Source organism: Balaenoptera musculus, chromosome 4, assembly GCF_009873245.2.
Source record: "Balaenoptera musculus isolate JJ_BM4_2016_0621 chromosome 4, mBalMus1.pri.v3, whole genome shotgun sequence".
Classification (NCBI taxonomy): Eukaryota; Metazoa; Chordata; class Mammalia; order Artiodactyla; family Balaenopteridae; genus Balaenoptera; species Balaenoptera musculus.
Genome location: NC_045788.1, coordinates 88782744 through 88809538, shown reverse-complemented (window position 1 = coordinate 88809538; position 26795 = coordinate 88782744). Strand labels below are relative to the sequence as shown.

Genomic DNA, 26795 nt, shown 5'->3' with positions numbered 1-26795 from the left:
TCCTATAGAAGGGAGGTTTCATATCTTATAGCAAACTCACTGTAACCCTGATCTATAGAGATTATTGGTCAATGAAGGCTTGTTGATGATGAAGATGTAGAGTGTCTGATGTAACATTACTTACAATTTGATTCTTAATAAATGCTTCTTTATCACAGCAATGAACAGATTATATTATCATGAATAAGTCAGGAGTATGTTCTTCCTTTATATTGATTCAAGTTACAACTCTGAACATGATTGCAGTTTTTTTAAGAATGAAAGCACAATATAGACTGTTAAAATTTCAAGATCCTAAAGAAGTATGGGTTTTAAAAATTAGTTTTTTTCTTAATTCTAGAGTGGGAAGAAGATAGAAAATGCAAGCCTGCTTGATTTAAAGAAGGCTCTATCAATGTTAACAATTTTAACTACAGTGTCAGATTTGGGTCAGTCTACTTCAAAATGAAAGATATGTTCTATTTTGGAAGGCTAGGAAAGCAAGAATAAGATTGTAGACTTCCAGGTTTGAACCAAGTGGTTTATATCTATTAATGTATCCAATCCTTATAGTAAGGCTGTTATTGTCTTACTGTGTTATTATTGTTTTTATTATTATTGTACCTTTACAGACAAGAAATATAGAGCTCAGAGAAACTAAGCAACTTGCCTAAAAAAGTGACAGAGCTGAAATTTGAATATAAGTCTGCAGGCTCCCATGCATGAACAGAAACACTGAAAATCTTCTCCACCACCACACGGCACTGGTTTTCATGCTGTACGATATGCAGGTCACATAGGGTTGTGACAGTACAATGATGCCAAAGGACTGAGAAGCAGCCTTCTCCCACAGGGCATAGCTTTTCCAGAGTTTCCTTCTCAGTTGTCCATCCTCCCAAAGACCACAGCTGCTTTAAAAGGACACAGTTTCTTTAAGAGGAAACACTGAAATGTAAAACATTGCCTTAAGAGATGCTGTGCTTTTGGACTCAATTACAGGAGCGCTGGGAGCACCATTTTTATTGGAGGACCCATCAAACCAGTTCCTACATCTCAAAAGACACATATATTTTCAGGATTACTGGAACCCAGATCACAGTCTGAATACATGGCGAAACACACTGGCTGATCAGGTATTTGCATTAGAAACAAATGGCTTTTTACCATCTCTCTTTTTATTTTATTTTTTTTAATTTAATTTTTTTATTTTTTAAACTTTTTATTTTATATTGGAGTACAGTTGATTAACAATGTTGTGTTAGTTTCAGGTGTACAACAGAGTGATTCAGTTATACGTACTCACCATCTCTCTTTTTAAATAGGCATGGCTTCAGCGGGCATTAACATACCACCAGCCCAATTCCTATTTTTTCTCTCTAGCTGCCCTGACCTACACCTGCTCTTCCCTCCCCATGAAGTGGCTTTCGTCTGGTAAATTCCACCTCCTCTTTCAAGATTAAGATCAAATGTCCCTCCTTTCTGAAGCTTTCTCCTTCTTCCCAGGAAGGCATTTGTCCTTCCTTTTTCTCTCCCCTTTGCAGGCTGTTCACATGTGAATAGCTCTCAAATGTCACCCTGGAATTATTTGTCTTGTGTACCCAATCTCCCTAGCTAGACTACAAAGGTAAGGCGCTTGTCTTATCCATCAAGGTCATTATTCTCAAGTTTCAGTGAATTAATTATTACACGTTTGGGTAGGTAGATGGATGGATCATGATCACATTTCAGTTCCCCCTTACCTGTTCAGTAACTAATTTTCCTCCATGATAATTATCTAAGCCTTTAATGTCATTCCTTCATTTGCTTGCTTCTTGTACATTTTCCTATTTACTTATATTCTTACCCCAAGAGAAATAAAGAAGAAACTTCATTAGCCAGTTTTATTTCATGCTTACCTTTTTGATGGAAGACGACATTGAAACTCCGGGTCAAATGAAATTGCTGAATTATCTGAGAATTTCAATTATTCATGATTTCCCTCTACAATTTAGCAACTTAGAAAACAAAAATGTACAATTAATAAATTAATTAATTCCTTCACTTATTTTTCTTTCTTTTCACCTGTATCAGGCTCTCACTATCACCAGGCATGAGGGTTGTATAATGTCATAAAGAAATTGAAGTCCTTGTTCTTCTGGGGCCTGGGTCCTATTCTTATTCTGCTTGGCTGGGTTTTAGCTCATCCACTAGGATCAGTTTCTGCTTAGCATTTGTTGATGAAAACCACCAGCTTGAATAATGCATTTAGTTTTATACCTGTTTTTCTCCAACAGGCATCATGTAGAAGTATTAAAACAAGACATTTGTTTATTCGGCAAATTAAATAATTACATAAGCTGGTAGACTGTGTCTTTTTTATGGAATATTGAAATTTTCAAGTACACTCCTGCCTATAATTGTAGACCATTGTTGTAATCAACTGACAGATACCATAATGTAACAAGACCCTACTACATTTGTTCATACTGTGGCCCCGCACATACTGCAAAACATTTGAGCACTGAAGTAAACAGGTCACTAAAAGTGTGAAAACCAAACCTTACTCGGTATTATTCTTCCACTGTATTTCTCTCAGTCTTTTGAGAATACCTGCATGATAATCAGAATAATTGATGCAACATGTGTTCTAAATACTCAGAGATCGTGACTTGAGTTTCCTTTTGTTGCAGGCTCATGAAACATGGACTGCTTTGAAAACAACAGCACAGTATTATCTGAACGTGAATACTTTCACCCTTGACACGTCTACTGCCCAGTAAATGTGCTTTGCTGGTTAAACCAGGATAGCAAGAATAGAGGGAGCCAAAAAGTGGCAATGTACCCAAACAACCAGCTTTGGAGACCTGAGAGCAAATCCATACCGTCTACTAGGTTATTTATTATGTCTGCCTCATGGAGCTGTTGAAAGGAGTAAATATGAAAATCCACATATAGACCTAGAATTAGAAGTTCTCAATAAATGGTAGCTCTTAAAATGAGAACAAAAATAGAGACTGTAGTAATAACATTTACCAAAAAGGGGCTTTCATGGGAAAAGGAACTATAAAACAAAACAGTAGTGTCATTAAAACTGTCTGTCCGGACTTCCCTGGCGGTGCAGTGGTTAAGAATCCGCCTGCCAATGCAGGGGACACGGGTTCGAGCCCTGGTCCGGGAAGATCCCACATGCTGCAGAGCAACTAAGCCCGTGTGCCACAACTACTGAGCCTCTGCTCTAGAGTCTGTATGCCACAACTACTGAAGCCTGCACGCCTAGAGCCCATGCTCCGCAATAAGAGAAGCCACAGCAATGAGAAGCCTGCACACTCACTAAGAGTAGCCCCCACTCACCACAACCAGAGAAAGCCCGGGCACAGCAACGAAAACCCAACACAGCCAAAACAACAACAACAACAACAAAAAACTGTCCAAAAGAAAAAAACCTCTCTGTTCGTAGCTCCTGCTTTCTATTGCCTCTTCTTTGGGAGAGTTAGTTCACTTTTAATTCAAGGAAGGAAATGGGATCTCTCAAATGGAGCTCATCCTCTCCTCTTTTCTTCAATACTTGTCATTTCCTAAAGCCAGTCTATTCCAAGACCATATTTTTGAAAGTGTTTTTAATCAACGCTGTACTGCTGGACTTCCCTGGTGGCACAGTTGTTAAGAATCCGCCTGCCAATGCAGGAGACACGGGTTCGAGCCCTGGTCCAGGAAGATCCCACATGCCCTAGAGCAACTAAGCCCGTGCGCCACAACTACTGAAACCCGCGTGCCTAGATCCCGTGCTCCGCAACAAAAGAAGCTACTGCAACAAGAAGCCCACACACCGCGACCAAGAGTAGCCCCTGCTCGCCACGACTAGAGAAAGCCCACATGCAGCAATGAAGACCCAATGCAGCCAAAAGTAAATAAGTAAAATAAATAAGTTAAAAAAAAAAAAAAGCTGTACTGCTATGGGCAATAGAGAATAAAATCTTAACTCATACTGGGAAACAGATGATGATTAGCTACGTATCTGTAAGTCTTCCTTAGCAATTTTGTAAAATTTGTGCAAGTTTTGCATTCTGGTCTGTAATATATTTATGTTTGTTTCACTATGAAATAATTTTAAAGAAATCTCACACCCGTTATCAGTCACTCCCCATCCCCCCCATGCCCCAGCCCCTAGTAACCACTAATAAACTTTCTGCAGCTGTAAAAAACTGAAAGAAATAACATTTTAAACTTACTGGCCATGTGCTTTTATTAATCTTTCCAATAAAGCTGAAAAATTGACTCTACAGAAAACTAGACTACATTTATCCTATAGTTTCCCATATATCCATGGAATACTTCAGTACTCTAGCTTGAGAAGTACTGAGAGATGATACACCCAGTCACCAAGACTGCCCCCCGTAATCACAGATAAGTGGACTTTTTGCCTTCTGAAGTCTATTTCTCTGTATACCTAGGTCAATTGGTCTCTGCAGGGATTTCTTTTGGTAAATAGAAGCATCTCCCACAAGACCATAGTTGGTCTTATGTGGTCTTAAAACAGTCTTAAGCACTTTTTCAGCAACAAAAATCAGATGCCAAGAAGCTGCACTGTATAGACTCTGGCCCAGCACTTTCTTCTCCAAAAGGGCACCAGCAGCTACTCAGTATTCTGCATTTCTTATCCCATCCCTTAGAGGTATTCTCAGTGAGAAATCTGAGGCTAATACATAATTTATTGTGTTAACTGTTATTCATCTCTAATACATATAAACATAGATTTTTAAATGAAAACACAACCGAATGGACAAAAGAAAGAAAATGAATCATTTGGTTTTGCACTAAGAAACAAATTTGACAACAATAATATACATTTTGCTACCACAAAGTTCTACTCTTTGATTGTTTAATAAAAAATTAGAGAATGCCTATGTATTGGTCAGGGTTTCCCAGAGAGTTGGAATCAATAGAATGTGTATATAAATATAAAGAGAATTATTTTAAAGAACTGACTCATGTTTACAGATGCTGGCAAGTCTAAAACTACAGGGTAGGTTAGCAGACTGGAGACAAGAAAAGAACCAACGTTGCAATTCAGGTCTAAAGGCCATTGGGCTAGAAAATAATGGAAGAGCCAATCTTGCAGTCTAAGTCCTCAGGCCATGTGCTGGTAGAATTCCCTCTTGCTCAGAAGAGGTCGGCCTGTTGTTCTATTCAGGCCTTCAACTGATTGGATGAGGCCTACCCACATTATGGAGGGCAATCTGCTTTACTCAAAGTCCACCAATTTAAGTGTTAATCTCATCCAAAAACACCCTTGCTGAAACACCCAGAATTATGTTTGACCACATATCTGGGCAGAGTGGCCCAGCTGAGTTGACACATAAAATTAACTACTACAACCTATTTTAAGTTATTCAGATTGTCTACACACATTCACACACACACACTCACCGAGCTGTGATTGGAGCAACATATGGTGGGAAAAAAAAGAAAAAGACTTTCATCCATTCATTTTATTCAGTACACCACGAGAAAGAAGCTTGGTGGCTTGTGGGGCACTAATAATGGGAAATTATAAGTTAGCTGCCAAGTTGATTTTGATTTAGATAACACTAAGAAGCAATTCTGCAATTCGGTTGTTATCTGATCAAACAAGCATGGAAAGGCGGTTTCTTGTCTAAACAATTTTAAGAAATTATTAGAAATTAACAGGATGTCAGAAAATGAACAAACAAAACAAAAACAACCTAGGTCCACCTAAAATAATTTATGTAGAAATCTAGTAGTTAACGTCCACATAGCTGAGCAGGAAGAGGTGAGTATTCAGTTGTACAGATAGGATTTAAGAAAACCCAGGTAATACATATTTAGCATCTGCATACAAAATTGCCTTAGACTACAAGAACTCTGAATTCAGGGCTTAAAGATATTGATCATATTGAGGTACCAATTATCTGGCTGACTCACTTTAACTGATTATTTTCCCAGTGGTATGTGAATTGACATAGTGATTTTTTTTTTTGGTAGGGGTGGGGGAGTCCTTTATGTCTGTATCTAATTTATAAATTGTATGTAAAATCTGCCTTTTTAAAGACTGAAGACTCTTTCAACATTTTTAAGAGACCAGAACAAACTAAAGCAATCTGGACAATATTAGGAAAAATAGAGAGGACCAGAGATGACACTTTTCCTCACTTCCTGAGCCTCTACATGATCACCATGGCTGGGTGTTTACATGTTCTACTGCAGCATTAAGAACATAACTGCTGTGGTGACTCTGAATTCTTCTAAGTAGAAGGTTTTCATTTTAAGGTCTAAAGGGAACCATGTTGATTTTCCCTCTTTGTCTGATTGATTAAATAGGCACAGTATTTAAGTGGAATTGACTGATAATGATATTCCCACTAAATTCAGACTTCCCTGAGACTTCAGTGCAAATTTGAGGCTCACCAACTTCGCTCTTATTACATAAACAGTATCTGTTAAGTTTTCTTGCATTTTTATAGAACCAGTCAACAAATATGCCAAAGATCAGACTGACCCTTTTAACGGTCTCTTGGACACTCTACCCTCTAGTATTCCTGTAATTCTGTTTCATAGTTTCCCAGTGGATGTTCCAATGCTAAACTGGTCCAAGGAAATAATTCCAAGTGTTCCTCAGTGCAATTCATGAGAAGCATGGTTCTAATATTGTTATATATCCTGCTCAAAAACCTGTTGTTGTTTTAAAACTTTTGACTGATGAAGAGGGTAGGAAGTAACATGTTTTTTTATTGACATAGACTTTGCTGTGTACTATACTAGACAGTTTATATACTTTATTATGATAACATTCTGATAAGATAGGTCCTGCAGATCCCATCTTAAAGAAAAAAAATAAGGCTTAGATATATTCCCCAGATAGAGCTAACTAGAGGTAGCTCTAAAATAGTAATTAGAATGTCTACATTTAAATACTGGCTTCACCATTGCTAGCTATGCCATCTTGTGGAATTAATTACGTCTCTGGGCCTCAGTTTCCTCTTCTGTAGTATGAGAATAATTGGACTTACTTAATGTGAGGAATACTTAAAATGATATACATAAAGCACTTAGAACACTGCCTGGCATGTAAATAAACACTCAATAAAAGTCAGCTATTCTAAAAAAAAAAAAGTTAGCTATTATTCTTACCTTGCCAAAGGTTTCATGACAGTTCATGCCCTTTTCACTGTATCACAATTTTGCTCCTGAATTCTGTTGCCCAGAACTCAAAGCTCCCCATGATCTGGCCCCTCTCCTATTATTTCCTCTACTCTCCTCAAATACTCTTGCTACTTTGCATCATTTATTGATTCATTTATTTATTTATTTAACAAACACCATGGCCATCTTTCTTTGGCCTAGTCAAGGTAGAGGTACAGAGGACTGAGACACACTCCCTTCTCCACAGAGCTTTAAATTCAGGAAGAGAGATGAGTATCCACTGTATTAATACAGATGAATTACAGAAACTCAATTTACAAATCATGTGTGCACAGAGGATAGACAGCTTACTCAGTCTGGGGGTGTCAGGGAAAGCTTCACTGAGGAGATAGCTTTAGATTTAGGTTTCAAAGGACACGTAAGAATAACATGTATATGCCATCACTATAATGACAGCTTTTCTATGATACTATATTTTATACTTATAGTATATACTTATACTAATATTATTATAGTATAAATTTATACTATTACACTATCGTAGTATAAGTGTTTTAAGATCAAGATTTACATGAGATTTGTATTTGCAACTCCACCAATATCCAGGACGGTGCCTGGTATGCAGTGAAAATTTGATGAATCAATTGCTACTGTTAAGAAGATGACTATCAGGGAGGTAAGTAGTATTCACAAGAGTTTCCTGTTAGCCTTTGCTATAGACTGAACGTTTGTGACTCCCCCAAAATTCATATGTTGTATTCTAATCCCCAATGTAATGGGTTTGGAGGTGGGAACTTTGAGGTGAGGAGGTCAGAGAGTGGAACTTTCATGAATGGGATTAGTGCCCTTATGAAAAAGACCCCAGAGATCTCCCTTTCCCTTTCTGCTATGTGAGGACACAGCAAGATGGCCATCTAGGATCCAAGAAGCAGGCTCTCACCAGACACCAAATCTACTGGCACCTTGATTTTAAACTTCCCAGGCTCCAGAACCATGGGAAATAAATTTCCATTGTTTATGGTGTTCTGTTATAGCAGCACAAACGAACTAAGGCACCTTCTTGTATCAGCGGCCGGACAAACAAATAAGATGCAATATAATTTATCCAGTGAATCAATAAGAGAACTGAGTAAGAACTCAATAACATTTTTTTTCATTTCTAGCCTTTAGCTTCATCCACACAGCAGACCCAATCTCAAAAGACATCCATCCTCTTGTGCCAATTCATTATAATTTAAATAGAATAACTAATGAATGGGAGTACTGTACATATAGAACAAATTAAAAATGAAGTTATTTATTTTCATGTGTTGATTTTACTTATTCTATTTATTTTCTTCAAACTGATCTAGGACATCTTAGGCAACTGAACCAGCAGAGAATATATATATATATTATCTTCAATGATAGCGGCAGCCTGAATGAATTTTATTGGAAGTAATTTAGCATTGACTGGTTAAATATATAAACTACCCATCTGAAGCAGAGATATTGCCAGACTCCTTCAAATTAGAGACAAAAAACAAATCTTTGGAGATTACATCACAAATTGGAATTGTCTTGGATGGCAGTTCAAATGTAAAAATAAAAAATAAAATAAATTATCTAAATTCAAAATATTTTATGCCATCCATCACAGTGACAAAAGCAGCTGCGTTTTCTCCTTCTGATCATAATGTTACAAAACAAGCTAATTATTTTTTAGCACACAGTTTCAGGAAAGGTACGCCTTCTTAGGCCTACCCTCTTTTGCTCCATCAGAAGTATATTTTAAAAGGGGTTCTTTGATGATCTTTAATCCAGGCAGTAACTACAGAGAGGAAAAAAATGACTTGTAGTATAGTTGAAATTTTAGAAACCTTTAAATTTACCATACACAGCTCTCTGACATTTTTCCTGAGAGGCTTAAAGTTTAACTCCTAGTTCTGCCTCTTCCTTGAGGGATGGGAAGGATGTAGTCTGGTATTTAAGAATGTAGTCTGGAGCCAGAGGCCTGGGGTCACGGTTCCTTGGCTAGCATTGTCTCCTTGGTCATGTCACTTATCCCCGCTGTGGCTGAGTCTGCCATCTGTGAAACAGGAATGATAAGGGCACCGGCCTCAGTGGGGTGGAGCAGGGCTTGCACGAGATGAGCTTCTGGCACAAAATAGGCTTTCTACAAATTCTTGCTTGCAGTAATGGAATGCACGTATCTCCACTTTGTTTTCCAAAATAGATTTAACTATTAGGAAAATTCTTCATCTTATAAACACACAAGGGATACTTTCTTTTTTAAGCTATAAATATACCTGATTATGATAACAGTGTTGAAAACATTTCCGCTAAGGACCCCCAGTCAACAATTTTATAACCTGAATTTCTGCTTTGTAGTTCACAGACCAACATAGATCATTTTCCCTTAACGTACCATAAAATGGTTACCCAAATGATGACAAGCAGGAAGAAATTAAAACTCAGGGGGCTCCCAAGTGTGGATATTTCCAAAACAACAGAGATTAATCTTACTATTGTTCTGTTTTTCTAAAGAATCTCAAACATTGACCCCACAGCTATACATTTGTGACTTGCTATGTTTGAACCACTACCACTACTTTGTGCTGAGTGTCAGAGATGAATGGGAGCAGTCCCTGCTGTTAAGGATCTCAAGGGACTCAAGTGTAATGAGGGGTCTCCCTATGTGTAAGCTGGGGTGATGAAAGTGCCACAGTGGTAGTTATAGCAGCAAAAGGCTCTCGATGGCCTGGTGTCTGCCTGGACCTCCGATCTCATCCTGGGCTCCCACTCATGACATGTTCCAGTCACACTGGCCTTCACCATTATTGTAAAGCATGCCAAGTCTGCTCCAACCTCAGAGACTTACACTTCCCTCTGCCTGGATTCTTTTTCCCATGAGGTTCACAACGTTGGCTTCTTCTTATCATTTAGATCTAAGCTCAAGTGTTCCTCCTCAGTGAAAGCATCCCTGACCAACAGGTCTTAAGTAGCTAACTGCATTAGTTTACAGACGTAGAGGCTTCAACAGTATGAATTTATTCTTTAACATCTTTATTGCAGTATAACTGCTTTACAATGGTGTGTTAGTTTCTGCTGTATAACAAAGTGAATCAGCTATACATATACATATATTCCCATATCCCCTCCCTCTTGCGTCTCCCTCCCTCCCACCCTCCCTATCCCACCCCTCTAGGTGGTCACAAAGCACCAAGCTGATCTCCCTGTGCTATGCGGCTGCTTCCCACTGGCCATCTATTTTACATTTGGTAGTGTATATATGTCCATGCCACTCTCTCACTTTGTCCCAGCTTACCCTTCCCCCTCCCCGTATCCTCAAGTCCATTCTCTACATCTGCGTCTTTATTCCTGTCCTGCCCCTAGGTTCTTCAGAACCATTTTTTTTTTTTTAGATTCCATACATATGTGTTACCATACGGTATTGTTTTTCTCTTTCGGACTTACTTCACTCTGTATGAGAGACTCTAGGTCCATCCATCTCACTACAAATAACGAAGTGATAACTCAATTTGTTGCTTTTTATGGCTGAGTAATATTCCAACAATATGAATTTATAATCTTAGAGTTCAGTAGGTCAGAAGTCCAACACCCATCTCACAGGTGTCAAATATCAGCAGGGCTGTTTCTTTCGGAACAATCTTGGTGAGAATCTGTTTCCTTGTCTTTCCCAGATTCTAGGAAATCCTTGGCTCATGGTCCCTTTCTTCCATCCTCAAACCCAGCAATGTTGCATCCTTTTCCCCTTTATTCATCATCATTCTCTCTCTCTAGAGCTCTCTCTCTCTTCTCCCCTCACACTTTGACCAGAGCTGGGAAATGTTCTCCCTTTTTAAGGACTTGTGATTAGACTGGATGCACCTGAATAATCCAGCATAATCTCCCCATATCAACGTTCTTAATCTTAATCACATCTGCAACATCCCTTTTGCCATGTAAGATAACATGATCACAGATTCCCAGGATTACAGTGTGGACATCTTTGGGGTCTCATAGTTCTGCCTAACACACTGCCACACTTAACTCTCCCCTAGTCTCTGTTATGTTGCCTTTTTATTTCTTATTATTTTTTGTAGCATCATATGAAATCCTCTTATTTTTTTTGCTCTTGTTTATTTATTTACTTATAATTTACTTATTATTACATATTCCTTTATTATATGAAAGTCCCTTCGTCTACCCATTTCCCCGACACTATTCTGTAATATTGAGAATAAGAATTTGGTCTCTCCCTTGATGACAGCAGCACCCCCAACCCCTAGAGCAGTTTCTGGCATAACATAGGCACTCAATGAATTCTCTGTTAAATGAATAAATAAACTCAGCTTTTTTAACTGATGTAAGCTTTACAGAAAATGTGCTCCCTAAATTAAGTCTTGAAGATAGGTAAGGAGATTATGGGGTGAAAATTAGGGATTGGACTTTCCAGCCTGTGCAAGAGAAAGCAGAGTCACTGTAGAATGACAACAGTGCTCTTGGAGGAGTGGCCAAGGATGAGAGAGGCTGGAAAAAATGAGTCAGAGGCAAATCACCAAAGAATTTTCAGACTTCATCTTGCGTGTAATAAGAGCCATTGAAGGTTTGGGGTTTTTTAAAATTAATTAATTAATTTTATTTATTTTGGCTGCGTTGGGTCTTTGTTGCTGCGCGTGGGCTTTCTCTGGTTGCGGTGAGCGGGGCTACTCTTCATTGCGGTGCACGGGCTTCTCATTGCGGTGGCTTCTCTTGTTGCAGAGCATGGGCTCTTGGCGTGCGGGCTTCAGTAGTTGTGGCATGCAGGCTCAGTAGTTGTGGCACATGGGCTTAGTTGCTCTGAGGCATGTGGGATCTTCCCGGACCAGGGATCGAACAAGAGTCCCCTGCATTGGCAGGCGGAGTCTTTAACCACTGCGCCACCAAGGAAGTCTCACAGACCTTGTAATTCTTGAAAGAATTCTATGGTAGTTATACCTAAGAAGCTCATTACATGGTACTGAGGTAGTAGAAAGTAGAGATTATATGTAAAGAGAGTTTTATTTATAAAACTCCTGAGGATTTTTTTTCAATAAATTACGATGATGTCACAGTTATTTTCTGTTTCATCACTGGGTCATCTGACAATAATGACGTCTGTAATTCATTATTCCCCATAAGTACAGTGATAGGTAGCACCCAGATCTATTGTCTGATCTCAGCAGAGAAAAGCTATTAACTTGTGTCACCATATCTCTGCAGCCAGGAATGAATCTTTGGGGAAGTAGAGAGTCCTGTGGGCCATGGCAGCTCACTCTTCTGGCTGACTGGAAACAACAAACAACCTTTTCCTATTTTAACTCTCAGTACAGCTGGGCTTGGTTCAAAGACTGCAGTTTCCCGGCCAGGTCTCCCATACACATTCTTCTCCTCCACTTCCAGATTCTGAGAGTACATCAGCCATCCCAACCGCTTGCAATCATTCCAAAAAAGAAAGGCCTGCCTTGGGATAATACTTTCAGTTGTGACAGAATACCCTGGATTGGGAGTTGTCCTGTAAAGGATCTCTTCAAAAGATGATTACACTTTCTTACCTAGGTGGAACTTTTGAAAAGTGGGTAAGAAATTCACTCTTTGTGTTGTGCTTTAGGAAGCAGGTTATGTAGTAGATACGAGCATCATCTCTGGATGGAGTGCCAGCTCTGCCATTTTGAATTCTGCCAATAGTACCTCAATATTATATTTTCTCGGGTCCTCAGTTTCCTCATGTGGGACATGGAAGCAATAAAGCAGCCATTTCATAGGGTTGTTGTGAGCTTAAATACGGCATATAAGAGAATGAGACTTGCAATGTAAGTTCTGTGAGGGTGGGAGAAGTTTGACTCCACTCTTACATATCCAGTTTAGTACAGAAGTTTTTAAAGCATGGTCTGGGGACTCCTAAGGGATCCCCAAGACTCTGGCAGGGTGGGGTCATGAGGTCAAAACTATTTTAGTAAAAATACTAGGACACTATTTGTCTTTTTTATCTCATTCTCACATGAGTGCAGAATGGAATTTTCCAGAAACTAGACGGTGAGAGATATTGCAGTAGATAGAATGAGGAAGCAGACATGAGAAAATCCAGCTGCCTTCTATTAAAGAGATTTGCAAGATTATAAAACAATGACTCTCTTCTCACTAACTTTATTTGCTTTGGAAAAAAGTTTTTCACATAAAAATATGTTTTATGTTAATGTGTAATGGATTTATATTATTACAGTTAAGAGAATTAATAAATACCTATTTTAGTGTACTTTCTAATATAGCAAATATCAATGGCTATAGCTCACATAAACAAAGTTTCTTTGAGGCCTTAAACAATTTCTAAGAGTGTAAAGGGGTCCTGAGACCAAGAAAACCGAGAACCACTAATTTAGCACAAGCCTGGCACATGGTAACCACTTAATAAAATAATGATTGGATTGCTAGAATAGGGCTTGGCTTAGGGTAACTGCTCAATAAATGAGCTTTCTGCTGCTGCTGCTGCTGCTGATGTGTTGATGGTGGTGATGAAAATCATGATGTGAAGTTTGCTGGGAGCCTTCTGTATGACTGGAGTAAATATAACAGTAATTTTTAATAGAAATCTTATCTTGCCTTAGGCATGGCAGATGTTAGAGTTTAATGTAACACAGAATTATTTTCAGTGTTTAGACTCTCTTTTTCTTAGCTTACTCTTTTCCTAACGGGGTTGCTCATTCTCATCCTACCAGAAGCACTTTGGAATTGAGCCAAATTCAAAATGCTATATATGGCACCAGATTGAATGATACGAAGGTCAGGATCTCTGTGTTCCACAAATTAAGGAGTCATGGACATGTACTTAATATTTACTGTGAAAACTAGAGGCAGAACATGCCTCTAAAACTTCTCAACACACAGGGTGATGGAGGTTTCCATGCCCGCAACCCTCCTCTCAATTTCTCCTTCCTTCTGCATGGTCTAGTCCAGCTACTAGAACATAGACTTACATTTTGTCTAGATATGCCACTACACTGGCTCTCCAGGAAGAAAAACATTTCTGGGTAGTGTTTGCTGATTTCCATGGTGTAAATACTCCCACCATGACCAGTTTTAAGCTGCTGCTATGATGTTACTAACCTCCAAATTGGGAGGAGAAACGTATCATCAGCTCATAGTTGGTTTGAGCTGGTCCCCAGCATACCACTGGTGCTGGCTCTGCACACCACTGGTGCTGGCCCTGCACTCTGACATTAAGTTCAATTAAGTTCTGGCACTAAATTCAACTACTTGCCTGGCTTTCCTAGATCTTTGATCATTGGCCCCACCCTCTCACCCAATTCTGCTGCCCCAATACCTCCAACTAGTCAGTATCCTCAGGTCCCAGGATTATCTCCTGCTACTTCTGCTTTTGCACTTTGCTACACTGTCACCTCTGGGTTCTAAAGTCCCTGCTTCATCCTTCTGCTTATTCATCTGCTATGCAATTTTTTATTGACAAACTAAAGGCCTTCTTCCTCAGTAAAATCTCTGATCACATAAAGGTATCACTAACGTCTTTCCTCTGAAATGATGGGACATATTTAGGGATAATATCTAATCTGAGTAATGGTGAGATTATTGGTTATCCAAAATATATCTATATGGTGTTGTGGAAGCAGCTCAGGACTGCTTAGAGAGAACTGCATTCCTCCCTCGCTGCTAAAATACTGAGCGGTCATGGGCAAATCACTCAGATGCTCTGAGCCTTGATTTTCTCATTTGTAAAATGAAGGCAATGGAATACATGATTTCAAAGAACACTTTTCTTTCCTTAAATTCCACTATTCTATAGTCAACATACTTTATATAAACAAAAATCCTACGACCTACTCCCATTATTAAAATTCAATATCCTTTTCATTTTAAAAAAAGTAAATTCATCATGTTCTATTTTTTTAATTTTTAAAAATTTTTTAATACAGCAGGTTCTTATTAGTCATCAGTTTTATCCACATCAGTGTATACATGTCAATAGCAATCACCCACTTCAGCACACCACCACCCCCACCACCCCGCGGATTTCCCCCCTTGGTGTCCATACATTTGTTCTCTACATCTGTGTCTCAATTTCTGCCCTGCAAACCGGTTCATCTGTACCATTTTTCTAGGTTCCACATATATGCGTTAATATACGATATTTGTTTTTCTCTTTCAGACTTACTTCACTCTGTATGACAGTCTCTAGGTCCATCCACATCTCAACAAATGACCCAATTTCGTTCCTTTATATGGCTGAGTAATATTCCATTGTATATATTACCACATCTTCTTTATCCAGTCATCTGTCGATGGGCATTTAGGTTGCTTCCATGACCTGGCTATTGTAAATAGTGCTGCAATGAACACTGGGGTGCATGTGTCTTTTTGAATTATGGTTTTCTCTGGTTATATGCCCAGTAGTGGGATTGCTGGATCATATGGTAATTCTATTTTTAGTTTTTTAAGGAACCTCCATACTGTTCTCCATAGTGGCTGCATCAATTTACATTCCCACCAACAGTGCAAGAGGGTTCCCTTTTCTCCACACCCTCTCCAGCATTTGTTGTTTGTAGATTTTCTGATGATGCCCATTCTAACTGGTGTGAGGTGATACATCATTGTAGTTTTGATTTGCATTTCTCTAATAATTAGTGATGTTGAGCAGCTTTTCATGGGCTTCTTGGCCATTTGTGTGTCTTCTTTGGAGAAATGTCTACTTAGGTCTTCTGCCCATTTTTGGATTGGGTTCTTTGTTTTCTTAATATTGAGCTGCATGAGCTGTTTATATATTTTGGAGATTAATCCTTTGTCCGTTGATTCGTTTGCAAATATTTTCTCCCATTCTGAGGGTTGTCTTTTCGTCTTGTTTATGGTTTCCTTTGCAGTGCAAAAGCTTTTCAGTTTCATTAGGTCCCATTTGTTTATTTTTGTTTTTATTTCCATTACTCTAGGAGGTGGATCAAAAAAGATCTTGCTGTGATTTATGTCAAAGAGCGTTCTTCCTATGTTTTCCTCTAAGAGTTTTATAGTGTCCGGTCTTACATTTAGGTCTCAAATCCATTTTGAGTTTATTTTTGTGTATGGTGTTAGGGAGTTTTCTAATTTCATTCTTTTACATGTAGCTGTCCAGTTTTCCCAGCACCACTTATTGAAGAGACTGTCTTTCCTCCATTGTATATCCTTGCCTCCTTTGTCATAGATTAGTTGACCATAGGTGTGTGGGTTTATCTCTGGGCTTTCTATCTTGTTCCATTGATCTATGTTTCTGTTTTTGTGCCAGTACCATATTGTCTTGATTACTGTAGCTTTGTAGTATAGTCTGAAGTCAGGGAGTCTGATTCCTCCAGCTCCGTTTTTTTCCCTCAAGACTGCTTTGGCTATTTGGGGTCTTTTGTGTCTCCATACAAAGTTTAAGATTTTTTGTTCTACTTCCGTAAAAAATGCCATTGGTAATTTGATAGGGATTGCATTGAATCTGTAGATTGTTTTGGGTAGTATAGTCATTTTCACAATATTGATTCTTCCAATCCAAGAACACACCATGTTCTATTTTATAATTACCCATTCCTAATAGTTCATGCTAAGAATAATTCTGTTCACCATCAGCTTTCATCTCAGTTCCTCTGTAAGGTCATCCTCACCCCTTTCCAACAGATAAAACAACCTGTAAGTGCTTTTGATGAGTGATTAAAATGAATATTAAAATAATAATGTTTAACTAACTTTATAAAAGTGATTATGTCAAAGAACTAAAAGTAAAAAGGTGTCCATGCAGGAAACTCCTTAAAATGAAAGTTTGTGATTCTTAAATATTTTTAACATGCTGCTGATGAAGTATTTTCTATATGACCTCAAGGTCTAAAAGGAGCCACTAGGAAAAAATGATTTGAGAAAGTATTTTGTTCACATGCAGTTTCATGGGAATTATATGATGATGTGGTAGGATTAAGTATAATATTGATTGGTAAGACCAAATTATATGTTTTTTCATTTCAACTTTATTGAGGTATAACTGACACACAAAATTGTAAGATTAAAGTGTACCTTGTGGTGATTTGATATAGGTATACATTGTGAAAGAATTTTCCCCATCTAGTTAATAAACACATCCATCACCTCACATATTCATCTCTTTTTTTTTTTTTTGGTGTGAACTTTTAAGTTCTACTCTCTTACCAAATTTCAGTTGTGCAACATAGTATCATCAGCTATAGTCATCATGTTATAGATCAGATCCTCAGAACTTATTCATCTTAGAGCTAAAAGTTTGTACCTGTTTACCAACCTCTCCCTATTTCCCCCACCCTCCACCCCTGGCAACCACTTTTCTACTCTCTGTTTTTATGTTTGACTTTTTAGATTCTACATAGCCAAACCATATTCTTAAATAAAACAAAACTAATCTATGATTAAGTCCCACAGTTCTTTCTTTTATATCTTTCTTTCATCATCACTAAACTCGTCTAGTTCCAATCTTTTTGGAATCTTGTGCTTATTTTCTCCTTGCTCCTGTTAACTCACAGTGTGTGGTGAGGTAATTGCAAGGCAAGGAGCTGTGTTTAATCCTTTTTTTGCATGGTTTGACCTGGCATTCTGAAATGCATAATTTCACGTATAGAGACAAGCAGAATGACTCAAGCTAATATTGAATGCAAATTTTTAGCCTGTTTCTCAGCATGCTAGGTAGTAAAATCAAGGATCTACAGGTTGTAAGTGAATTCAGAGGTCATCTATTTCCTTGCAACTTACAGTGTAGTTAGGAACCAGCAGCATCAGCAGCATCAGTTTGTTCAAAATGTAGAACCTCAGACCTCGTCTCAGACCCGCTGAATCAGACTCTGTCTTAACAAGGTCCCCAGGTGATTTGCTTACTTGCAACATACCACCTCTGATTAAGTGGCAAACCAGCCTCTACTTGAGTGTGTGCAGTCACAGGAACTCATTCCAATTCCTTCTTCCTCCAAAGCATTCTAACCGGTACTTGAGATTCATTTGGAAATATTATTTTAATGGTAGCTTTCTGTTGCTCAAATGAATCACTTGATTCCACATGTATTACTCCAGGATTTGTAGCCAAACACAATCTGAATTTTTCCATTCTTATTTTCCAGTCTTCTTTATATGGTGCCTCTACTCTAACAAAATTGACTACCTTAAAAGGACCCTAAAAAAACTGATCTACCTGTGTCACATAACAACCCTAGCAGTCAGTTCTGTAGGTATCCTGTTCTGTAACATTCTTCCTCTCTGGAACCCTCTTTCCCTATTGCTCTGCTTGTGTAGATTCTACTCACCCATGAAACCCCACCTCAGTGCTCTGCAGAGGACAATCCCACTCACCTGTACTTCCAAAGACATTCACTGGAGCAGGGCCAAAGGACCAGTGCCTTATTGACGTGTTCCATTTAACCTGTATGGGGGCTTTAGAAAATGAGAATTTCAGTGCCTTTAAACAGGACATGCACTGTCTACTTTGACCACAGTCCTCACTTTTTGTATCATCCTTGAACAGATTCATACATTTACAATACCAACTTTTCATTTAGCATCCTTTGACTTAGTAATTCTCCCCCTAAATAGAGGGCTCCTTCAATGCTCTTAGCCCAATTCCCAAATTATACACAATTTTTCTTTCCACATTTAATCTTTTGACCACACTCTTTCACCTGTATTAGTCTGCATAGGCTGTAATAACAAAATACCACAGATTGGGTGGCTTAAATAACATAAATTTATTTTCTCAAATTTCTGGAAGCTAGAAGTCCAAGACTGAGGTGCTGTCAGAGTTGGTATCTGATGAGATATCTTCTTGGCTTATAAGCAGTCACCTTCTCATTTTGTCCTCACAGGTCTCTTCTCTGTGCATGCACACAGAGACAGAGAGATCTCTGGTGTCTCTTCCTCTTCCTATAAAGGACACCAGTTCTATCAAATTAGGATCCCACCTTTATGACCTCATTTACTTTAGTTACCTCCTTAAGGGCACTATCTCCTACTACAGTCACAGGAGTTAGAGCTTCAACATATGAATTTGGCAGGGGGTGGGGAGGTATAACTCAGTCCATAACATTATCAAAACACATTTGTATCCTGAAGAATCACACATGATATTGTACAAAGTTCCTCTACCTTTATCATCTAAGACATTCATGCAGACTTGCTAGCTGAACTGAGGGCAGTATAAGGGCTGCTTTCTACACCAATAGCAATTCACAGGAAACAGAAACAAGCTGGTTTCAGCTTAGTTGCCACTGACATAGAGACAGCAACAATAATACCTGCTCACAGAGGGTTTGCTATGTGCTAGACACTGTTGTAAGCATTTTTACATATATACAGTTATAGACTTTTGGCTTCATGACACTGTATGATAAAAGTACTGCTTATATTGTTCCCATATTACTGATGAGAAAACTGATACATGCTAAGTAAATGGATTGTCTAAAGTTACACATTAGAACATGCATGGCTGGGATTCAAGACCAGGCTGTTTGGCTCCTAGGTCTGTGCTCTTGGCCACTAAACCATACTCTGCTTCTCAGCAATGGAGACAAAGGGATGAGGTGGACTTTATTGGAAAGGATTACTGCACAGCCCCAACATAAATGTATATTCAATCATAAATATATATTCATCTCACATATATTTAAGTAGTAATCAGCATTAAAAGTTTAAAAATACATTCATTGATAGACCAATTTATTGTCCAAACTTGAAACTCTGGGTAAAATGGGGGTGCTGTTCATAATTATGCTAGAGCAATAGGAGTAAACAGAGTATCCCAGGCAAAGCAACATGTACAGTCACACTATTTATTTGGCCTCTACCATATGCCAGTACTATGCTAACAACTTTACGTATGTAATCCTTATAAAATCCCTCTAAGGTACGTATTGTTATCCACATTTTACAGGTGAAGAAACTGAGGATTGAAAAGGTCAAGTAACTTACCCAAAGACACAGCTAATAAGTAGTATAGCTAGTATTTAAACTAGGTCTGTCTGAATCCAAAACAGTGCTCTTAACTAGCACCCAATATCACTTTCCTCTTCCTACAGATAGCAAACAAGTTATGGATGCTCAATAAAATTATATCTGATTATAAATTCAGGGAAATAATTAGGTATTTATTAGGCTTAGAAATTTACTTGTCTGAAGAAAACGCTTAGCAGTTTTGCAATTTGGGGCTCATCACAGTCATACAAAGTTATCTGCAAAGAGAAAGTTCAGAAAGGAAAAAAAAGTAAGATCTTTGTGAGTTTTGGATCAAATTTAATAAGTTACATCTGTTCACTCATTCATTAACTCATCAGTTATTGTTGAAGATACTGAGAATTACACCCTGAGGAAATTTATATTTCAGTTGGAAGAACAAGATATACACAAGAAATTTAAACGACATATGGTATCAGGAAGGAACATGTTTAAATGTCAAATGAGAGTCGTAGGCAATAATGCTGGATGTTCATAGGAGGATAAATTCATTGTAAGTTGATGAGGTCAGGGAAAGTCTCATCGAAGAATTACACCTCAAGGGATGGCCTCTTATGATTTGCTACTCAGTATAGCATGCTTTCCCTGTTTTAATTGGTTTTATCATTATTTAGGTATGGTAAGGCCAACAAATCAGGAGATGATTGCCACTGAACTGATAGTTTGTTACTCATAGTTCCATGAAGATGGGGCATGCCACGTCAGGGAGGGCCACAGGGAGAAGCACCAGGGTCAGTTAGGAGACAGAGGGAGTAGGGGAAAACATGGACCAGAGTCTTTATTAGGTTTCCATGGGAAGAAATGAGAGAGACAGAGTAAGCAGGCTTAGGACTGGCTAGGTTAAATAATTTCAGTGGGTTCTGGGGCATAGAGGCTGTCCCTAGTTGTCTGGAAACCTGTCCCTGGGCTGATTAGGCTGGTAGATAGTAGCCCAGGGTGTGAGGACCTGATAAAGGAGGTGACTAGGCGTATGAGCTCTGGATTGATTGGTTTACATTTGAAAGGTATCCTAATGGACGAGTTGTTTACTATGTCTTGGAATTGGCTAGCCCTGAAAGGAACGGTCCCTCCAGGGTCAGCAAGACCCCAAATGTCAAAGCATCAGAATACAGAAAATAAAATACATGGTTAACACATTTCCTAAGAAACTCAGAAGTGTTTCTGTCTTAGTCTGCAACAGGAACATTTGTCTTTGTACTTTCCATAGGAGGCTAAGGGAGGGAAATTTGAACAATCCGATCATCCTGCAATAGTACCTCCAGCTTACACTCTTAAAGATAACAATGCATAAGGGCACCACGGGCACAAAGGAAGATTAATGGGAAATCCAAAGCTACTGATGAGAAAGTCCTTCCCCATGCATTTCTCTCTCTCTCTTTTCCTATAGTAAAGCTAGAGATGCTCTCTAGAGATTGTATATAGGCTTTAATTCATCAACCAAGATGTTCACTGATGACAAAACTGGTAGACTTCTGCTGGACTGTCACATAGATGGCTCTGAGTTTAGCAGATAGGGCATCTCTTCTAGGGTTTTGACTGCTTTGCCAAATTCCTGATTTCTCAGGAAGAAAAGTCAAAGTGCACCAGCAGTCTGGCCCATTTCCTCTCAAAAAGCTTGACAAGCACTCACTGGTTTGCAGTGGAGCATGAGTATGAGTGCATGCATAAGTAGATAGGTACACACGTGCATACACATGCACACATGCATGCACACTCAAAACAGCAGAGGACAGAATACTTTGACCTAGATCCCAGTCAATACATGTCTGAACCACAAGCAATTTTCTCCCTTTTCAGTGTGACTGGAAGCCTCACATTGTTATAGGCAGTTAGGGAATGTGGTGAGCATTTACATAGGTCTTTGTTTATTTAAGGATCATAGGCAAAATCTTAAACAAGGGAAAGAGGACAAAGGCCTGGATAATTTAAAACAGCAAATAATCCAGAATCCATTTTTATAATGCAAAATTACTATTCAAAACTGATTTCTGGTTTCTGGTTATCCTTGACTGCCAATGCACTCAAAAGAATGAGTTGCCAAGAAGTTGATTGAAAGCTCTGTGTTTCTGAATCAAGCTGGCTTGCTCACTGTAGGTGGAAGGGAAGGATCTTGAGCCATTTCATTTAAAGATCCCCAGTTGTCACTATACAGAGGTCTTTTCTCTTGGTGTGTCAGATTTCCCAATGTCCTAACTGGGGAGGTAGGTGTAGGTATAAACTTAGTTGCTGGGGTTCTGGGATGCAAGAGGGAAAGAGGAGCTGAAGAGATGCACCATTCAATATAGACTTGTTTTCTTTATTCACCAGTTTTCAGGTGGGATTCCTCCTACTCCAACCAACTGTGATCATTCTCCACTCTAGAAAGTAAACTTCTCAGCTTCCTTGACAGTGAGGGAGGGGAAGCTGCCTGACTGCTTAGGCTGGAGGAAGGAACCCAAGGTATTAGCTGTTCCTTGAGCAGAATTTCAATCAATCCCATTTCCAACTGTATTTGCACTCTTGCCTCCAGACATATCTGCTGAGTCTGTTGAACTTCTATAGCAAGAATCAGCTTGCTTCTTCTTAGTTTCTCCCACTTCAAGCACCGATGTCTGCTAAGACAATTACTACACTGATCCATTACTGTCCCAGTTGTAAAATTCTCTTGTCTTCCCTTGAATGCTGTCATCACCTCTCTTGTTTTCTAGGTTCATGATATTTGAGAGTGAGGGATAGGACCATCTGTTAAAGAGGGATGAGTTAATCATACTCCACAGTTCATGACACATCAACATTGTTTTCCAAGACAAGGGTCTTCTCTTGTATATTTTTTATATGTATATTTATTCTCTTCTATCCTTCTCCCACTCCCATCTCTTTACCATCTTTTTCTTCAAAGGCAGTGATACCTTGTAGGTTTAATGCATATGTTTTTGACTTCTTAGAAATGTGTATTTTTGTTTCATGTATATGAATTTAAATTATACATATGGTATTGTGTTATAGTTCTTATTCAATTTCTTGTCTTTTTTCCAGCATAATGTTTTCAAGATCCAACCACATTACCATGTTTATATTTAGTGATTTATATCTCTTCTTATTTCTTTTTTTGGTAATTCCTTTAATCATGGTTCTATCAATTAGAGTTCCATATTATTTTTATTTCTTAAAACATACCTATATTTCACTCTACAATCTCCAGTTTTAGGGGTTTTCTTAATGGAGCAAGAACCTGAAGATGTTTTTCAAACAATTCAAGTGCAAAATTATCCCAGATTTTCCTAACTGCTCAGGTCTAATCCAAGGGTAATTATTTTTGAGGTTCTTTTTAAAATTCCTTTCCTGAATATTCTTAGTTCTTATTGAGAAAATTATTTTCTTTCAAATTCATATTTTAATAAGTATTGGCAAAATGTGATCAAATTAGATCATTGCAACAACAAACACAAGTAGCCTAATCCAGTTTGAGTGTAAACACAACAGGATCTTGATAAATATACAACTCAACTCAAGGGAGATGTTATGTCAGCATAGTAGAGAACAGTGACTATGAATTATGAATACAAGCATTAGTTTATAGAGAGTCCTCTAAGAAAATGTCTACTATAGTTTTTGTTTGCTTGCCTGCTTTTGAAAACACCCAATTTAATTCCTTTTTGTCTAATTTATTTAGGTTCTATTGTGCTTAAATAAGAGTAGCTCCATAACAGGACAAAATGGAAAAGACTTAAATGTAGATGTCTTAAAAGCTGAAAGGAAGATACAGGTACTGTTGTGAGATTATTTATTCCAAATATGTGGTATCAAAGTTCTATCAAATCAAATCTCCTCTTTCACATAGGATTTAAAATGGGATGATGGGGGATTTCCCTGGTGGTCCAGTGATTAAGACTCTGCGCACTTCCACTGCAGGGGGCACAGGTTCAATCCCTGGTTGGGGAACTAAGATCCTGCATGGCACACATGCAGCCCAAACAAACAAACAAACAAATAAATAAATAAAGTAAAATAGGATCATGGTTGAAGAACAACGAAAGAGATGTTTGAGCTGAAAAACAAATAATACAAGGCTTTGGGTTGTTTCTGACCATCATCCACCCAGGCAGATTCATTTTCCCAGTCTGTGTTCTCAGTGGCAGTTTCAGTACCATCTCAGGTGAATCCTCATGTTCTTCCAGAAAAAATGTCCTTAAAATGCTACAAAGAACCTCTCTTCCAAGAAACATAAAACATTCTATGGACATTATCTCATTCTCTCTTCAAATGTCTTCCACAAGGGATAGATAAATGACAAATTGATGCTCTGTTTTACAAGAAAGGAAACTGAGGCTCAGAATAGAAATTGGTTATTCAGAGACCACACCACAAAGGTGACAGGAGTTGACTGACAACAGTCTGGTGCCACTTTTTATGGAAACTCCTCTTCTCATTCCACTAATAAAAAAGCAAAGGGAAAATAGACACATGGATAAAGTTAACCACATGTGTGACACTGGTGTCACAATCCTTATTGTTTTAATCTAACATGACTAATCTAAGAAGTGTTTATTGAATTAATGTTGAAGGCTCTTTTTCTCCTAAGCCTAAAGAAGACATTACTTTGTTGCTGTTTTTAATTGACACTTGGAAAACAGACATACATATAGCTGATTCACTTTGTCATACAGCAGTAACTAACACAACATTGTAAAGCAACTATACTCCAATAAAGATGTTTAAAAAAAAAGAAATGGAGAGATAAAGTGCAAATTAATAAATAAACCAGTAGCACATGGCACATGGCAAGGTTTTTAATTTTCTTGTGTTTTAGCACCCTAGGATATTTCTTGTCATATGGAACTTTTATCTACCAATGATGAGCTAGCAAACAACCACCCAGAAAGGGCACAGGAATTTAAATTTCAAAGGCAAAGAAAATATAAATGAAAAATAATCATCCTACCCTTTCCATGAAATTTTCATTAAATTTTACACTTAGGTCAGGTCTTAAAGGAAATTTGCAGCAAAGAGGAAGCAAATATTTATACTTGTGGTCTATTCAAAACCAAACTGAGATAAAATTAAATAGAAATCAAATCTATTTTCATGTGTATCAGGAGCCTCAGTTTGAATCTAAACTATGTTTTTCTTCAGATTCACTCTTCTTGGCAGAACTGAAGACTGTGGTTCAAGAATCCCGTGAGTCTATCCAGACAAGCCTGAAGACCTCTACTCTGGGAGGAAGGGGTTCCTCGTCCTAAGGGAAGACCCACGTAAAGTGCTCCCTTTAGGTTGAAGAATAATGCGACAGGGTGTGAGAGGATCCATCTCCCTCCAATGGCAAGTCAGGCACTAAGACCAGAGGCAGCCCAAGGTCATGATGGCTGGAAGCAGAGCCATCGTCTGCTGTGGCAGTGACAAATCATCGCCAGATGAGACTCATTTCTCTATGCTTTTGATTCCCATCGTAATAAAAAATGCAAGATTTTAATAAGGTTGCAGAACAAAAGGAACTGATTTATAGTTTACAGTTACATAGTTCATATTGTGCATTGCTGTATTTCCCATTTCTAATTGTTGCATTTTGTTTTCCTTCTAGGACAAGAGTACGCAAACTCTATAAAGGGATAGGCAGCAAATATTTTAGGCTTTCTGTGTCACATGGGTCTGTGTAGCAGATTCTCCTTTGTGTTTTGAGTTTAAAACCTTTTAAAAGTATTAAAATCATTCTTAGCTTACTGATCAAACAAAATCAGGCCATGGGCTGACCCCTGCACTAGGACAGTGGGCACTTGTGGAATGTGTCGTGATAGTCTGGGGCTTGGTGAGCCTCCTTTCTACCTTACCTCCTCCCTCTTCCACAATTATGACTCCTGCTTGGTCAAGTCGTCCAGGTGCCTTCCGCCAATCTTGGAGAATCATATCTGAGACACTGAGTTGTGATTGAGACTAAATAAAGAGATAATTCTGCTTTACTGGAGACTTAGGAAGAAATGCCTGTCCTCCAAGGTCCAGAACACGGTGACGAGGTGCAGGGGATTCTCTCCATTTCAGGTAAATATGGAAATATGGACACCACACAGTGGCTCTTAACAATGAGCTGACTGGCATACAAGAATCCTGCAGAAGAAAGAGGAGACACCTGAGGCTCTGCAGGTGTGCCAAGCCTACAGATGTCCACCTGGCAAGCCCTGGCTATGGATCTCATGCTAGAAATTAAAATAGAAAAGGAATGAAATGACAGGTGTCACGTGGGAGCTAGCAGAACTGCGTTTGCAATCACATGTAAGACCCCTCCTGGTGACATCCAGAAAAAAAGGCAGCAGGAACTTTACAGGAGGGTGGGGTCAGAGCCAAAGAAACACTCTTTCTTATTGTTAGTGTTAGCCGATTTTATATTTTAATTGCCTGGAGAAACACAAGTTTGTCAGATTGGTTCTGGTGTAGTTTCCTCTCACAGAAATGGAAGCAATCATTTTCAAATGAGAGAATAGTGTTGTGAGATCAGGAAACCAATGTGCTGGTCTAGTCATGCTACTCAATAGCTGCATAACTTTGGAAAAGTCCCTTGATTTCTCTTGGCCTTGAGTTTGTTCCTCCATATAGTAAGGGGTTAAAACAAAAATGTCTAAGGAATCTTCTCATTTTAAATGTGTCATGTAATAGCTTAATATTAAGCCATTAATTAACTAACAGTTGTTTATTAAATCACCCATCATGTTCCAAACATGGTGCTAAGT

The 26795-nt window shown here is 38.5% G+C and overlaps 1 protein-coding gene across 1 annotated transcript in view; it reads right to left on the bottom strand.

Annotated features, from left to right (window-relative positions):
• MORC1 (MORC family CW-type zinc finger 1) overlaps positions 1–25977 on the bottom strand; it is a 239008-nt gene extending 213031 nt beyond the window's left edge. The window contains 1 exon segment of the mRNA XM_036849689.1: positions 25902–25977. Within this exon segment, the coding sequence (XP_036705584.1) occupies positions 25902–25977 (76 nt within the window).
• Between the last annotated feature and the right edge of the window lie 818 nt (positions 25978–26795).